Source organism: Strix uralensis, chromosome 15 (assembly GCF_047716275.1).
Source record: "Strix uralensis isolate ZFMK-TIS-50842 chromosome 15, bStrUra1, whole genome shotgun sequence".
NCBI classification, from domain to species: Eukaryota; Metazoa; Chordata; class Aves; order Strigiformes; family Strigidae; genus Strix; species Strix uralensis.
In genome coordinates, this window is record NC_133986.1 from 22,139,455 (window position 1) to 22,156,830 (window position 17,376).

At 49.4% G+C, this 17,376-nt stretch overlaps 1 protein-coding gene across 1 annotated transcript in view; it reads left to right on the forward strand.

The window, feature by feature from the left end:
* Window positions 1-17,376, forward strand: part of LOC141950100 (hydrocephalus-inducing protein homolog) — an 88,126-nt gene that overhangs the window by 35,693 nt on the left and 35,057 nt on the right. The window contains exons 10-18 of the mRNA XM_074884501.1: window positions 89-207; window positions 2,217-2,440; window positions 6,753-6,820; window positions 8,776-9,011; window positions 9,837-9,937; window positions 11,190-11,325; window positions 11,826-11,990; window positions 14,328-14,480; window positions 15,746-15,984. Of these exons, the coding sequence (XP_074740602.1) occupies window positions 89-207; window positions 2,217-2,440; window positions 6,753-6,820; window positions 8,776-9,011; window positions 9,837-9,937; window positions 11,190-11,325; window positions 11,826-11,990; window positions 14,328-14,480; window positions 15,746-15,984 (1,441 nt within the window). The remainder of the gene's footprint in view (window positions 1-88; window positions 208-2,216; window positions 2,441-6,752; window positions 6,821-8,775; window positions 9,012-9,836; window positions 9,938-11,189; window positions 11,326-11,825; window positions 11,991-14,327; window positions 14,481-15,745; window positions 15,985-17,376) is intronic.

A 17,376-nucleotide genomic window follows, 5' to 3' on the forward strand; every position in this document is an offset into this window, starting at 1 on the left:
CCCCCAGTCAGGGACTAGCACTGAGGCAGCCTGGACAGTCCAGGACAACAGAGGGAATTACTGTACTGAAGTGGAAATCTCTCCCCAGGCCGCGAGACCAGGCTGCCCCTGCGCATCAAAGGGAAAGGCATAGGGCCTCGGCTCCGCTTCAGCTTTGAGCAGCTGGACATCGGGAAGGTTTTTGTTGGATTAGAGCACAGCTATGAGGTGAGCAGTCGGGATTCTGAGGGGCTGGGGGTGGATCCTGATGGCTCACAGGGCAGCAGTGAGCCTCGTGGACCTGTGGGATTTCTGGAAACTCGGGTCATTGTGAGCAGGGAGTATTTGACATACTAGTCAAATTCGGGGGCTTTCCCAGAATCTGGATACTTCTGATGGGATCTGAAAGGTGCATATGTTGTTTGTGAAGTCTTACTCCCTGCTTTTTGGCAACCTTCCTTGGAGATCAGCTGGGAGGCTTCATGTGCAAAAATACCCCCTTGACACATGAAAGCAGCACTGGGACAAAAAGATAAATATTCAGAGGCTTTTGTTTCAGCCCTGGATGCAATGCACCTTTGTACCCGGGCTGTTAAAAAGCAGCTGGAACAAATTTGCTGTGTTTGAACTCCAGTCCACTGCAGCCAGTTTTCGTTAAGTGCGTGCTGCCGGTTCCTGGGAGTTGGAGGAAAGCTGTGCAGCCTCTGGCTCAGAGCTGTGTCTTGCAACGGAACTGGGAGTGCTTTCCCTTGCTGACCAGTCTCTCGCCACTCTTCAGATTTGCTGCATCTCTATGAAGAGCAAAGCATTTCTGGAAATGAAGCAAAGGAATTTTCTACATATTTGCCTCCCCCTGCCAGTGGTGTCAAGTCTTCTGCAAAAAAATAAGATAGGGCAACTGAAAGAGGTAGAAAATGAGGCAATACTTTCAAAAGTTTGACTGTGGCAGGGAAGGACACATTAAGGTGTTTTCTTACCAAAATATTGTGCTCTCTATGCATTTGTAATGGTGATACTTTATTGATTACCATTTTATTATTTTCATGACTTGAGAAAATGTGACTAAGTAGATGATACTGTTAGTGCTGTACTAAGCAGCTAGACTGGAGGTAAACCTCAGCTCAGCGTTGGATCCCTAAGTGCAATTTGTAACTGAGGTGTAAAAGACAAGAGAGGAGAGAGTAGTTTTCAGGTTACCCTTGCAGAGCTTGAATACGTGAATATTTTTAACAGCAGCTGCAAAATTAAAAAATAAGGGACATGTCTCTGCTTCTGTCTCAATTTTTCTACCAGGTTTTACAAGGACAAAAGTTAGGGAAAAGAAATCCAAAGCAGATAGTTAAGTCCATGGAAATGGCAGGATTTCACCCCGCAGCAATCAGAACCTTTACCGCTTTGCTTCGGGTGGGTTTGTTGGTGCCTGACAGCGTGCTGGTACTTGCAGCAGCTGTGGGCATTTCTCGCCCAGCATGAGAAGAGCTGACTCTCAACAAGTGCTGCGGGATTGTGTCACTTGATCGAGGCAGTAGATCTCTCAAGTGTTCAACAAAATACGGCTTAGTTCTAAATTTGCAGTTTATTCTGATAACGGTAAAGTCTTAGATGGTGGCTGTGAATATTTAGGAAAGAGAAATTCTTTGGAATAGATGGAGTTGCTGTGCACCGCACGCTCATCCTTTCCTGACACGTCTGTTTGAGCAAAGACTAAGAAAGTATCCCATTAAAGAAAAAATGAGAAAACTGAATTACATACCATAGCAGAGTTGGGGAGTGCTTCTGAAGTTGGTTATAGTGCTGCCCTGAGGTGTCTTCTACATGCAGTAAACTTGTTGGCTGCAACGTGTTCTGCCCTCGGCAGGATCGGACTCGTCGGGAGCAGAATCAGTTGTGTGATGATTCACTAGTAATGCTGCAACTGCCCTTCCTTGCTCTTAGGGACAGGTCTGAATCGACTTGGTGATGCTGAGCAGCTCCTCTGCACGGCAAGTCGAAGTGGGGTGCTCTGTGTCAGTGGAATAAACCCCGAGTGACTGTTTCTATGAAGCTGTCACTGCTTTGCATGAAAAACCCAAAGGCAGAACTTGTCCTGTTGCATTTTCTTTGGCTTCTGCCAAGCAGCAGCACACAGCATCTTCTGCTTTTTACAGACGTTAATTGCTTAATCAGAAGACAAATCAGCCTTCTGTAAGAAAGGAAGATTCCTTATGTATTTCCATTTTGCTTTCTTGCTGCTGCAGGTGGTGCTGTTTAACAAAGGAGCCATCGACGCTGTCTTCAACTTGGTCCCTCCAGCTACAGCTCTGGGCTCCTGCTTCACCTTCCTCCCCCAGGAGGGCATCATTTTGCCGGACGGGCTGCAAGTCATCCGGATCTCATTCAGTTCCACCATCCTGGGGGAGTTCACAGAAGAATTCAGGTTCAGTGTGAACGGATCCCCTGAGCCTGTGACCTTGACTATCAGGTGAGGAGGGTTATAGGAGCTTGGTGGGCACGTCTGTAGCTGTCTCTGGGTAATCATCTCCCACCTACCTCATTTTAGGATGAAACAGAGAAAAAAAGATGTTGTCTAAGGTCTTAGTCTTGGCTCGGATCCTAGCATCCCCACAGTAAGAGCCAGGGCTTTTTAATCTTGACTTCAGTTTGAACCTTGCAGTTGCAGCAGCAAATGAAGTGTAATTGTCTGTGAGAGGAAATCATAGAATTGTAGAATAGTTTGTGTTGGAAGGGACCTTTAAAGGTCATTTAGTCCAATCCCTCTGCAATGCGCAGGGACGTCATCGACTCGATCAGGTTGTTCAGAGCCCCGTCCAACCTGACCTTGGATGTTTCCAGGGATGGGGCATCTACCACTGCTCTGGGCAACCTGTGCCAGTGTCTTACCACCCTCACTGTAAAATATTTTTTCCTTTATAACTAGTCTGAATCTTCCCTCTTTAAGTTTAAAACCATTACCCCTTCTCTTATTATGACAGGTCCTACTAAAAATCCAGTTCAAATCTTTCTTATAAGCCCCCCTGAAGTATTGAAAGGTCTCCCCGGAGCCTTCTCTTCCCCAGGATGAACAACCCCAACTCTCTGGGCCTGTCCTCACAGGAAAGGTGTTCCATCCCTCTGATCATTCTTGTGGCCTCCTCTGGACCCGCTCCAACAGGTCCATGTCTTTTGTGTGCTGAGGACCCCAGAGCTGGACACAGCACTGCAGGGGGGGTCTCACCAGAGTGGAGTAGAGGGGCAGGATCAACTCCCTCGACCTGCTGCCACCTGTGACCATGACTCCTGTGCTCTCAATACCCAGTTTAACTTTCAAAGTCTTGGGTTCCTCTGGGAAGCAGCTTTGCCTTCATGGTTGAGGTGGGTGGCTCTGTGACTTTCCAGGACGCTGTTTGCACAGAATTTGGAAGCAGTAGGTTCTCACACGTCTCTGTGTGAGGGCCCCGGGGCTTTAAGTGACTACCCATGCTGGAAAACAGTTTGACTGGAGGTGGTACAGGAAAGGTGTGGAGATGCCTGCTGCCCAGTCCGGGTACCCAGGAACTGGAGTGACTCCTTCCTACAGGTAGCTCATTCGTCCTTGGGCCACGGCAGACAGCGGGATGGCATCAGCTTTGGGCGGTAGATGGTCTGGGCCACCCCCCCTGAACACACAGCAAGGCCAGCAGGGCTTTGGGGATGGGCCAGCCTGGGTGACTGCAGCCAGAGGCAGTGTTTTTAAAATCCTCTGTTAATAATCCATCCCAAATGGGTAGCAGCAGCCTCAGCATCACCTCTCATGCTCATGGGTTGGGACAAGCTGTCCTCTTGTGCAGCCAGCGCTGTGGTACCTCCTCTCTGCAGCCAGAGCAGTGCTGACGCGGGAGACGGGGAGCTCTGCGGCAGGTGCTGTCCCACGGACTCGGGCATCATCCCATGGGCTGGTGCCACGGCAAAAGATAATCCTCACCAAGCAAAGGGGAGAAGGGGGAAAAAAAGCTGATGACAGGAGAGGCAAAGCTCACTTCTCAGGACTGCAGCAGCATGCAAACTTGTCCCAGCTGGTCTTTAACGACGGGCTGGTGGGATGACATGGTGTAGGCAGGAAGGCTGGTGCTGGGTGCTCTGGAGCTGTGGGGCTGGCTGTGCCTCCTCAGCAACCAGCTTCCTGGGCTGGTGCTGCTGGGAGGCACTAGACAAAGGCAGTAAAGCAGTGGGAGGAATCTGCGGTTGACTTTACCAATAAGGTGAGGGAAATAGATAAAAAAGAACAAAAAGGGTATTACTTTGCAAGAGAAGAGTGGTGAGTAGGTCTGTTGACCTCAGTAGAGAAACAATTACGTTGGCTTTGTGTTTGGAGGGAAAGTGCTGCTTTTTTTGGAAATCAAGAGGGAACATTTCACAATCAAATAATTTATTCTCCTCTGTCCCTCCCCCAAATTGGTCACGGGGTGTTATTGCATGAGCAGCTTTCTCCTTGAGCAAGGGCAGGTTTTGCTGGTAAGGCTGCACTTATCACAGGTAGAATACAGTACTGCTGCCTCTGCCCCGCAGTGGCCTTGCTCCTGGGGAAGGAAGGAAGGAGCTGTCAGAGGGATGGTTGTGTTTTGGCTTCCCCACAGCCAAATGAAGTGGTCCTTTTTTCCCCAGTGATGCCCTGGCTCCCAGTGCCCAGCATGCCCTCCCCTTCTCTGTGGCCACTCGCTGCCCTGTTTGGCCAGCACCCCCCTGGGCTCAGTGCAGACCTTCTGTCTCAGTGAAAGAGGATTGCTGGTCCTTTTTTATTTATTTCTTCCCCATCCTTGTACTCCTCCTCCCTGGATGGTGGCTCCTATGCAGCCCATCTGATGGCACCGCAGCACACCCGCCTGCTCCCATGCAGCTGTCCCTCAGCAGCAATTCCCATTGCAGTCCTCTCCTCCCTGAGATGGCATCTGCCTCCTTGAGCTCTGTCTTGCCTTTTTCAAGGATCCCTCTCCAGCCCTTCTGTCATTCTCCAGCCCCACAGCTCAAGCTGTTTGTTTTCAAATGCCCTTGAGATGTCCACCCACCAGATCCAGCTGAGCCTCCCTCTTCGGAAGGTTTTGTGCACTGGATTTCGTCCTCCATGGAGAAAAGCTTCTGGTTCTTTTGAACGGAGGCGAGCTGGCTGGTGGGACACTGGGCTGCAAAGGAAGGAACGGGGATGAGAGTTCAAGCAGTTCCTCTCCCGCCTTGTGTTATCCTTCCTACTCTGCCAGGACCCTGATCTCCCTTCACGCATGCATTACTCAATGCTACTGTAAAACACAGTTGTTGCCAAAACCACTGCCTTTTCCCCCATTCTCTTGCAAGCTGTACTGTTATCAGCTCTGGGTTGGCTCCTTGGCTGAGCCTTCTGGACAGTCATTCCAGTTTAACTTCCTAGAGCACAGATTCGGTGCACTCAGCAGAAATGGCAGTCATTTCCCCACTTGCCTGGCAAGGCTCATCCTTGGCAGTTTCCTGGTGTCATCCCCAGTCGTGGCTGGTTTGGAGGTAGTTTTCCATCATCTCCTGACAAATGCTGTGACAGAAAGCGTGTCTGCTCCCTTTGCTCCATCTAGAGTAAGCTGTTAGGGCTTGGGAGGTCAAGTCTGGTTGTGTGAGGTCCCTGGAGAAGGAACTTCACCATCAGCAGGGATTTGGTACCTGACTCATTCTTAGGAGCTGATTCAGCTGCAAGAATCAAGAAGTAGTGTTGGATTGAAACTCCTGAAAGTCAGTTTTTGAGTGCTCTTTGACTGTGCAGTCAGAAGGTGCCAAGACCATAGGTGATTATTCGTTACTTAGAAACCAACCTTATGAGGTGCTGGATGCTTGTTTCTTTGGTGTTTGGAAAGGGATGCTGGAAATGGGACAGCACGGATGGACGCAGGTCCCTCCTGCGGGATGCTGGGGTCTGTTCATGTGCAGAACATGTGGACAATGACAGTGTCAGTCCTGTGAATAAAATGAGAAGGCACTGTTCACTGTGGCCCTTGATTTTTAACTGAGGCAGAGCTGACATTGATTGTCATCAACCATGAAGTCAATTACTGAATGTTGTGCAGCTTCAAGTACTGATTTCAGTGGATGTGAGTGAGTTTTGGAGTTTGGAGCCTGTCTGCTGAGTTTAAGGATGGGCGAGGTGGTGTGGTGGGTTCAGGACACCCGTGTTTGGCGGTTTAAGACTGTTGCTCTTGGATGTGTCAGCTGGTGCACTGGTGATAAGCTGATACTTCCCTCCAAGATTCAACTGTCCGCTGTGTAGAACTGTTGCTGCTCTTCTCAATGGATGTTGGGGCTCCCCTGGATTCATGCCCCAAAGTCCTGCATGTGTAATGATTGTGTGGATCAGGTCTTCTGAGGAAGGTGTTCATATACTCCATGGAAACACCAGTTCCGGCTAAGAAATACCAAAGCAGGGAACCTGTGGCTGGGAAGGCTGGTTACAATGAGTCCCCTTTTGTGTGGACACCTCTGTCCATCACATTACGGGTGGGGAAACCGAGGCACAGAGCCATCACGTGTTCAGGGACCTTCATGGGGCCAGCAGCAGCATGGGGGCATACCCTGCCATGGTGTCCTGAGCCTCAGCAGCAGCTGTTGGCTGCTGACCACTTTGCTTTGGCTGCCTGCTGTCCACATGGGTGCTGTGCTGAGCACAGGGGTGACAGGTTGATTTGAAACCCACCGTGGTTCCGAGAGCAGCTTTTACCCACCCGAGCGATAAGGAAAGCTGAACACTTTGCCATTCTCTCTAACCGAGCCAACACCTCCTCTGCCTGTCTTTGTCCTTGCAGGGGCTGTGTCATTGGACCGACTTTTCATTTCAACGTCCCTGCCCTCCACTTCGGTGATGTCTCCTTTGGTGAGTGTGCCCTGGGCTTGGGCCATGGGTTGAGAGCTCTGTGAATTACCAAAATGGAGCACTTTAACATAAGATTATCTGTCACTTGTGTTCCTCCATAGCAGCCTTCAGGGTGTTAAAGCCAGGGCTGCTGGTTGCTTAGGCGGTCTTGTGCCATTGTGAGATCAAATAGGACCAAAGGAATAGAAAGTCAGTAATTTCTGGTGTCCTCGTAGTCTGTTCAGCCCCAATCTCCCAATCCTTGGCAGCAGAATGACTGTGAAAGTCCTTGTCCCAGAAGGGCCCAGGGGATGGGACTGCAGCAGAAGGGAGTTTAAGCCACGTACTGGCCTGTAGCTGCTCTGGGTAAATGTTCCTGTTGCAAGGCAAGGATACCATTTACCTGCCTGACCTTCAGTGCGAGATGTTAATTAACGCTGTGAGGGCCCCTCGTTGTCACCCACCAGGTCACATGCCCAAGCAGTAGCTCTGAATCAGTCACTGATGTCCTCGGACCATGGGCTCCTCCTTCCCCACCACAAGCCCAGCTCTGCTGACAGAGCCGGGGGCTGAGCATCCAGAGCGTCTCCATTGAATCGCAGATTCTGGTTCTCCATCTCAGTCTCACAAAAGGCTTTTTACTGAGATGATCTGCAGTTTAAATGTGAAATCAATTGTGGATTGACTGAAGGGCCATTATCATTCTGTGCCCAGGATGCCTCTGTGTTTTCAAGCTGTTCATGGACTTTTTAAGAAGACTCATTACCTTTCCTGAGCCACTTCTCCCCCTCCCTCCATCACCACTCTGCCACTTCTTTATTTTCTTTTGAATAAAACAACAAGAAACACACCAGGCAGAAATGTGGTTATGTAATAGGAGATTCATCCTCCTTAATCTCATTTCATTAATAAGGCCTTTTCAGCTGAAGGCAGCTATTGTATTTTTGCTTCTTTTAACTGTGCTGCTGACTGTTGACCTGTGTCTGGCGACTTTGGTCTTGTTTGGGACTGTGAAGTCTGTGTTTGTCCTTTTTGTGCCCCTCCTGCCTCCCTGCTGGAGTAACTGCTGGAGGTGGGCAGTGGTCACTGTTGTTGGACATGGAGAAACTCCCTGCTGTGGCTGCAGTTGGTTTTTCTCCCCGTCTGTATTCAAACGACACTTGGTAAGCAGGCCACGGGAGATGTCTCCTTCTCGCAGAGCTGGCCAGCCAAGCCAGATGTCCACGCCAGAGCAGGTCTCTGCAGAACACCCCACCAGGTGTGGTTGTGTCACTGGTTTTCCATGAGGGAAGGCGAGTATCACAGCTAAAGTGATGTCGACCTTTGCGGGCCAGTGTGCAGTGTGGAAGCCATGTCCCATTCGTTAGGGAAGGTGGAACATGGCTCCTGCTGATTTCTGAGCAAGCATCAGGTTTGCCTCCAGTGCGGTGGGCTGGGAGTTGTCATGTGCTCAGTCTGGTAGCCCCAGACAGGAGATGCCTTAAGGATCCTGCCTAGAGAAACTGAGTTAGAGTGCTTTGCATCATGCTGTCGTTCCCAGTTTCATCCTTCCTTTCTTTTACCGTAGCTTCTCCTCGATGACTTTATATACTGAAAACTGTAGGAGTGTTCGCAGAGTTCACAGGGCATTTTACGGGTTGAATTTTCAGAATAAATGGTCTGTCTGGATGGACACTTGTAAGTGAGAACTAATTGGTGCTGGTTTGGGGGCAGGTGAGAGAGCTCCTCACAGTTAGAGAGAGAGAAACTTGTGGTGTTCAGCATCGCTAAGAGTGGGCATTTCCAAGGAAGCAATCTCTGTCATCAGCGTAAAAGGGAACTTAAGTGACAATTAATTCCTTGCGTAGCTTCTCAGTTAGCTGTACTTCAGATTGAAAAGAGCTGAACTCCAAACCCAGTTTTATCATAACAGGCTATTCACACCAGGAATCACAGGACAGTTGGTGCATAAATTCATATTTGTGTCATTTTCCCAGGCTTTCCTCACACCTTGTCGTGTCGCCTCACTAACACCTCCTTGGTGCCCCTGACCTTCAACCTTCGCATTCCTGGGGACGGCTTGGGAGAGCCCAGTGTCAGCAGTTCTGTTCAGATGTCAGACAACACTCGCCTACTCCGGAGAAAGGGAGCCCAACATCGCCTCAGGCCAACCGAATTTACCATAAAGCCCTGCAGAGGGACCGTCCGCCCCCTGGGATTCCTGGATATCCAGGTATGGGAAGAATCCAGCCATACGTGCTCAGCGGGTGGAGCTGGAGCTTCTCTGAGGGATGAGAGGGCTTTAGCACTGCTAGCTTTGAGTTTAACGCGGGTAAGATACCTGCACTAGTGTTAGGCTTTTGTTAGCTGCGTTACTCCGGGGCTTTTCTGAAGGACCACTGCTTTGTTTCCAAAATCGTAAGCTGAAGATCATGTACCGTATGGTCAAGGACAGAAGCCATTCATATGTTTTTGAGAGCTGCTTTGAGCAGTTTCTTTGATTTAAAGTGGGCAGAGGAAGGATGAGGACAGAAGGTGGCTGTTAAAAAGAGAGATGTCATTGTATAAAGCAGTTTGCTTTTCTTTCCGGTCTTATTTCTCCTCTCCTGATGAGCAGAATGAGTTGTATTCACTGCGGTGATCTCCAGTGGGGACTGGAAAAGCTCTGGCAGCCATGAACTGCACAGCACCTGCTGGGCTGCATTTTGCCCTCAGCTTCCCAACGTAAAGCTGAATGTTGAAGTCAACAGATTGCCTCTGCATTTATGCTGTTGTAGTTGAGATTAAAAATTAGTCCCTTAATTTTAATACAGTGGTGAGTAGAGCATTAATCTAATCGTGCTTACGTATGCCCTGGTAAGTGCAAGGTGTATTTAACAAAGCAGATTTGTCAGAAGGCTTTTGTTACTCCCAGCAACTGTGCTCTGTACATGGACCAGCAGAAGAGTTAGGGCAAAATCCTCCCTTTCCTGCCCGTGGAACGAGAACCGGAGGACAGCACACGTGAACGATGGCTTTTGGGAGTGATGAAGTGTTTGATGCTCTTCTCTTGCCCCAGGTCACCCTGTGTTCCAACACTGTGAAGAGCTACGAGCTGGCACTGGTGGTGGACGTGTGCGGTGTTGGCAAGGCGGTGTCGGCGCTGCTCCTCACAGCCAGGTATCGGCGCTTTCCTTGCAGCTCGTCGTCTCTCCTCGTGCATCCAGCACCACGCTGCCTTGCACGTGGTTTGCTGGCTGCATCTCCAAATGACAAGTCTTGCTTAATGAGCTAGTTCTGCCCAGCTAGGTGTGAGACCGGCAGTGTTCTGAAAGCAGCACCTGTGCTCCGCGGACAGGCATGGCCCTGAGCCTTTTTCTAAGGGGAACAGTAATTATATTCATTATGGGCCTGGTTTTTGGTGCTTGAGGTGTAATAAATTTCCAAAGGGCCATCTTTCCTCCTTCCTGCAAGTGGTGGACTTGTGCTGGGTTGCAACCAAACTACAACATTCATTTGGGCCGCAGTGAGCAGCCTGCTGAGAGCTGGTGTCTGGGTCAGTTAATGAAGGTGCATGCGAATGGGAAAGGGGCTTATGGCAGGACTGGTGAGGGAAAGCTCAAAGCACGATCTTATGAAGGGGAAAATAGTCCTTGATGTGGAAGGTGAGCTCAGGTTTCTCTGCTTCCCTCTGGTTCTTTTGAGCATTAATGTTCTCAGACTGAAGCCAAAAGTTGTTCTTGCTGCAGCCAGGTTCAATGCTGTTGTGCTGCAGTGGGTGTCGGTTTAATTACAAGAGGGATGAGTTCACTGTGCTGTTCCCTCTCCCAGGAAGAGTCATCCAGTCAGTGCCTGGGCTGCAGTTTTGTAAAACAAGTGCAAATGGGGACAGACAGTGCATGGAGCCGTGGGGGTGCAGGAGCTGGGAGAGGGTGATCCCCCACTGCCTAAGGCAGGGGGTGGCTTGTGCCCTCCATCGCTGGGGCAAAGGGCTGAGTTCTCAGGCAGGGCAACAGCGGTGTGGGAGAGGAGGGAGTCGTTTTCACTGAGACACTGGAGTCTTGTGCTCTTTGCGCCTTGGTGAGCGCTGGTCCTCGGTGGGAAGGCTCCCCCAGAGCTCACGCCTTGCTGGGACTGTTGGGAGGGTCCTTGCAAGCCTCCTGGGGCAAAGAGCGGGCAGAGCTGATCAGGCAGCTCTGGGACAGGGCACTCTGTGCTACCTGGGCACTTGGCGAGGCTGAGTCCCAGGGTTTTGCCCCACCTTTACAGGAGGTGGTTGAGTCAGAAGAAGTTAAAGGCGATTTATCGCTGTAGGGGTATTAAGTGTCTATTTGACAAATGTGTTATGCTCTATTTCACACTACTTGGGGAGTAAACGACCTCTACATTCTCTCGGTATCTCTAATTCCCTCTTGGTCATCTCTTTGCCTAGATGCGTGGTTCCTCCACTGCGAGTGCTCAACCCCGTCGTGATGTTTGGACGGTGCTTTCTAAAATTCCCTTATCAGCAGATGCTGACCCTTGTGAACGACAGCGATCTTCCAGGCTGCTACAGGGTTCTCCCTCAGGTTTGGCATTGCATCCGCCTCCTGCCCTCAGATGTTATCAAGGGGTTTATCAGGGAAAAAAAGGGTTTTGGATAAGACCTTGCTGGTTTATATTCAAACCTAAAGGTTGCTGAGAAGAGGAAGCTACCTGAATATAAACTTCAGGAAGCAGTTAAATAGGAACCTACCTGAATATAAACTTCAGGAAGCAGTTTAAACTTTTTAGGAAGCAGTTTATATTCTAGTCTTTGGGGTGCTTTCATGCAGGAGAACATAGAGGGTTGTGAAAAGCTGCTGCAAGGAGGCTGCCAGCACAGGAGTGGGTGTTTGTGGGTGCAGCAGCTTTTGGCCCCCCTGAGGACGCTAAGCCCATACAAGTCTTGCATCTTGCTTTGTACCTTTCTGCTTTCTCCTGGGGATTTTTGAAAATGTGTGTGAATTGCCATTGTGTAGATGTTGAGGAGTTCAAAGTTTCCTCAAAGGTCACTCCTGTGTGTTGCATTTGACTCTGTCCCTTACAGGAACACAAGGAGGACGCTTCTGTGTGGTACTCCAGCCCCGTGCCGTGGGGGATTGTCCAGCCTCGCGGCTCGGTGGAGGTCCCATTGACCCTGGAGGCCCAGGTGACAGGAGAGCAGGACACTGTTGCTCATGTTGCAGTGTTTGGGAGTGAAGAATCCCCTCTGGTGAGTTCCAGGGGACGTGGGCCTTTGTGCGACTCATCTTGGTGGGCTGTGAAGCGAAAGGCAGGGTTGCTAATTCCGGGGATCCTTCCCGGGAAAGCAAGAACTTGTAATATATGCTGGTGTGGACAAGGAAAGAAGGGGTTTGTGGCATACGCAACAGCTAATGCCTGTGAAACAAAGAGCTTCACTCCACAGTCAGAACTGAGTATAACTGTTCAGCAGGGATTCTTTATTCGCAGCTGGGCAGCACTGGGGATCGCTCCACCATGAGTGCCACACTTACTAACAAAACTCTCTGACTAATATACACAAAAAGCATACACATGCATCAGCTTCCTAGAAAAGACAGTCTTGTGCTAATGGGTTCTTAGAACTCATTTACATAGTCTGAGCGTGCGTAGTAAAAATAGAGTGAGGGTCTTCTCCCCCCCTTGGTGGTCCACATCATCTTCCTCACACTGTCTGCTAGCTGAACTTTAGGTTTCCCATGTCCGTACATGGTCATGGAGTGACCTCATCCCTCCTTCGGCTCCTGTTTGTTTCGAGGGGGTTGGTTTAAACCAGCTTCCAGTCGCTTTTCTTGACACTGGCGTCTTCTCAGGCGCTTGTCTTGCATTTTTAGGTCCCTGTTATCAGGGATGTACTCAGGGAGTTTGCCAGACTGTGCAAGGCCTGTTTTATCTCCACTAGGCAAGGAGTTACAGGTTTCAAGATGTTTTACAAGTGGGTAAGATGTCAGAGGGTAGGTAGGAAAAGAGTATAAATGAAATTATATACATTGCAGTAAAATACGAGAAAAATAAAAGCTAGTGAAACACAAGTGATGGTTAACGTTAAAACTAAACGTCCTACTTTACTGGTTTCTATACATTAACAAGGTCAGGAGGTCTTGTAATTTCAAGTATACTTGCAGCCACTTCCCTTCACCTAGAGAAGAGGAAGGATGTATCATCCTAGGTGGTAATCTAAGTGTCCGACACAGCATTTAATTACGGTAGGTCAGACGGGATAAGAAGGCCAGTCTGAAGCCCAGAACAACCCCTGGGTCTCATACTCTGCTGTGCTGTTAGATGAACAGCACTGGTGCTTCGTTAGGCCTTTTGTTCAGGAGCACGCAGGGACGTCCCTGAATCCTGCTAAAGCAAGCGCTGTGTGAGAGGCCATGCTGAAAGTCAGGCCCATCACTCTGAGAAACATCCATCATATCTCTTTGCCAGAGCCCCAGCCAAAGACTCATGAGTCTCTGCACCGCTTGCACCTGGAGCACAGAGACTCTTTTTTCTACTAAGTTTGGAAATGGATGAGGCAAAGCATTCCTGGACTAAAGCCTCCTGAAAGATGATGTTCACATTTAGGCATACACAACAGCAGCAATGACAACAAAATGTAGGCAAGAGAATGTTGTCTGTAGTGTCCTGGCTTCATCTAGCTGAAATCGAGAACAAATATAGTTAATTAAACTTTAATTTAAAATGATATCAACTTTTGAAGCAGCTGTTTCAAAACGTCTTCTCCTCTCTCTGGGCATGAAAGAGGATGTCAGAGGGTTCCTGGGAACCTTAAGCTTTCTGTAACAAAGAAAGGCTGACATTTTGAAAGTTGTTACAGGGATTTAAACTTTTAATAAAACAAGTGGAAATGATGCTGCTAAATCTCCTGAATGCCTCCTGAATGTTTTTAATGATGTGAGGAGGTGGTTTAGCCAAGGGATCCACATTCCTCCTCCAATAGTCTGTGCCAGTTCTGCAAGAACAGAACTTTTGGGTCTCAGACTGTCAAAAGAAAACAATACTGCTTGAATGATGTAATTAATAATTAATGCCCATTATCCACATAATACCAGGAATACACGTATGTGCAAATCAGAGGCAACTAACTTGCGTGATCTCTACTCTAAAGGGCCTGCTTTGCCTCTGACTTGTGCTGGCTTTCACAGGTGTAGCTTTGGGACTAAAGTCTGTGTCCACACTGTCCAAGTGTGCTGTGCAGCAGCAGAAGTCAGGGAGGGTGGTCTGGGGCAAGACTGAGCAGTAAAAGGAGTGGGAGCAGGCACAAGGTAGAGGAAGGAGAGTTAACAGTGTGGAGGAGGTGTGAAAAACCAAACACGGGAAACAGGATTTCTTTATCCCCTGATAACGGGAGCTTGTGGCTTTCAGATGGGATCAGTCCAGATCCCACACTTGCTCCAGGCCTTCTGTTTCGGTTTTACAACACTGAAAAAACTTCAAACAGCCATAATTATCCCCCAGTCTAGGAGTACCCTTAGAGCTGTCTAATCATTTTAAACTTTCTCTGTTGTTTTTTTTTTTGATCTTTCCTACCCTCTTTCTGGAGCAGAAAATCCATTTAGTGAGCACTGGAGAAGGACCAGTTGTCTATGTGCATCCAAGTAAGATAAATTTTGGCAGTATCCAAGTTATACAAGATGCTTCCCGAACTCTCCGCCTCTCCAATCAGAGTGTCATCCCTGCATCCTTCAGGGCAAAGATGGTAAGTATCTGTGGGGCTATTTTCTAACAAAAATGACTGTCAAGCAACCTGTGACTTGATTTTTATATGCAACATTTGCATACCACTGTATGATTGAGAAAGCAACGTATTCCATCCCAATGCAGCAAGAGGAGCCTGGCTCTGGGGGCAGTTTTAGCTGGGGGACCCCTCAGTAAAACAGAGAATTTGCATAGATGTTTGAGCAGAAATGAGTCTGGATCATTTTTGCAAGTTCTCCCTTTATTTTGTGGAAGGTATTTATCTCTAAGCGTCATGTGTTTGGAGCTCTGAGACCAAGAGAACGCTGTGGCCCTTTGCTCCTGAAAGGGCATGGGTTTCCGCACGGTTTCCCTGTTAGATCTGCATTTGCTTTCTGTCGAACTGCTGTTAATGATAGAGACTAGGGTGTGAGGTCTGTCCTCAAACTGCTCGCAGTGAGGTGAGTTTCACACCTACTGGGGGTCAAACCAGTTGCACAAGAATGTACGTGTAAGGGTCGTGTACCTACGGTGGACTCTGTCGCATTGCAGAGCACCTCTGGAGACTGGCTGCAGAAAAAGGCTCTTTAATTCATGGAGGCTGCGTAGTGTGAGAAGCTGCATAGCCAAGGGAGGTTGGGTTGCTGCCTGGCAGGGGGAGCAGGGCTGATGCAGCCAGGACAGGCTCGTGTGCTGAGGCTGGGTGGGGTGTGCTCCCCACTGGAGGGGGGATCTGTGAGGGGCTTGAAAACGGGTTCAGAGGAGGTTTGTTCTTCTCCATGCTAGGTGGGTCAGACTTCTGGGGCTGGTTAGCCCAGACCTGGCACTGTGGACTTGGTGTTGTGGATGGAGCATCAGGCAGTGTGTGAGAGTACAGGCTCAGCCCCCTGGGCCAAGGAGGGGGCTGAATTTCCCCCGTGCTGCTTTTCCAGCTGTTTGGGGGATAAATGTAACCTCAAAGTGGGGGATTCCCAGGGCAGCTTGCTTTGATTCCACAATGAAAACCTGCTTTCCATCTCTGCAGAGAGCAAGCCACCTGGGGTGGGTGGTATTGGTGTGTGAATGATGGGGTTTGTGTGCTCATACCAGGCACTGACCTGCAGAGCTGCTCAGGCACTGCTGTCCCGGTCCCTCCCTCCCCGGGCAGCTTGCGGTATACCCAGGGGGCTCACAGGGTATATCGGCCTCTGCATTGCCCCATAACTTTAGTCCTTCCTTTTCCTGCACCCCACAAGAGACCAGGGTCCATGGTTTCCATGCTAAGTTAGTGTTTGGCTTGTCTTACAGACTGACAAATGCTCGCGCTGGAGGATTGAACCCAGTGAAGGAGTGATTCCCCCCGAGACAGAGGTGTCTGTGTCTGTCATAGCGAACTTGGATGACACGGAGAAATTCAAGGACGAGGTGAACCTGTTCATAGAGAACAGCCACACCTACGTTATCCCCGTCCGGGCTGTTGGCATTGGCACCATGATTGTCACTGACAAACCCTTTGCGCCGGAGCTCAACTTGGGACCCCACTTCAGGTAGGGGATCTCTCAGCGTCTGCTTCTGGCGTGGGCTCAGCAAGAAGGAGTTTTGCTGTAGTCCTTCAGGCTAGTTGTTCTTCAGCGCTCAAGGTCCTGGCTCTGTTTTCCTGAAGCCACAGGGCTTCCTTTAGAAACCTTCTATGGCCATTTGAAAGTTGTTAGATACCCTCAAAAGCCACCAAAATAGAAACCAGCTGTTAAATTGTCACTGACTTGTCTTTAGTTATAATACATATATCTCCTCACTTTTTCAAATAAAGATTTGGAGGAAAACAGCAGGTCCTGGAAGCCTCTGGGTGGAAAATGCTACATTACAAGTATAAACATATTTCCCTTTGCGATAATGTTGCTTGTTTTTCCCTTCACTATGGAGTATCATCTCGCAACAGCGGAAAACCTTGGTGGTAGCTTGTTAGCAGGTCCTTGACTAAATTAATGGTGCTGTTTTGTTTGCCCTCTGCCTGCAGTCCTGGAGGAGCAGCAGAATTTCTTTGCCCTGTACCATCCCTCAGTTTGCTCGCCTTCCCCATCTCCCCTGCCAGGCTGCTCTATATTAGACGCAGTCGCTCTTTCCTCGTTTCTCCCACCTTTCCTTGGTGTCACCGCCACAGCGGCAGCCTGAGGCACGGGCAGGCGAGGGTGGCTGCAGGACCAGCTCTGAAAGGGAGAGGAAGAGAAGTCCACTGAGTTTGGGCGGCATAAATGGAAAGTGTAATTAAAGAGCTTAGCTCAAAGGAGGGGAGTCACTGGTCCTAACGCCTGTGTCTGAAACCAGGCGTGTTCCCGTAAATGGGAGACAAATAAGCCTTTTCAAAGTGCTGCCTGCCTTGTGTGGGAGACCTCTTGGGACAGGAAGAATAGTCTTCTCGAGGTGCCTGTTCCTTTCCCTGGCTGCCAAGAGGCTCCACGGTGGTCCGGTACCTAAATTTTGGAGTAGAAAGAGCAGGTTGATCCTATTCTTTAGGATAGACTTTGGGGGTTTAAATACGCATGCACAAGCCACCCACATAAGCAGGGACATTGCAGGGAGGTTGGCGCTTGTCCAGCGTGTCCTGTGCTCTGTGCAGCCACAAATTGGCTACCCAACGGAGCGGACAATGTCAGTGTGATTCGTGTCATCGTCCTCTGCCCCCCTTCACGTCTTGGTCTGCAGACTCTGGAGTTGTTGCCATTGCTGTCGGCTGCAGAGCTGCCGCCAGGTGAGCTGAGATGGGACCCAGGTAACATCTCAGATGAGTTGGGCTTTCCCAGAGCCCCAAACTGTGCATCCACCCAGAGCTTCTCCAGGCTTTCATCTGTGCTGTCCGCCACATAAACCATTTCACACTAAGCTTGTACGCATCATGTTTTAACAGTCTGTTTCAAAGACTGGTTTGTTCTACACTCTCA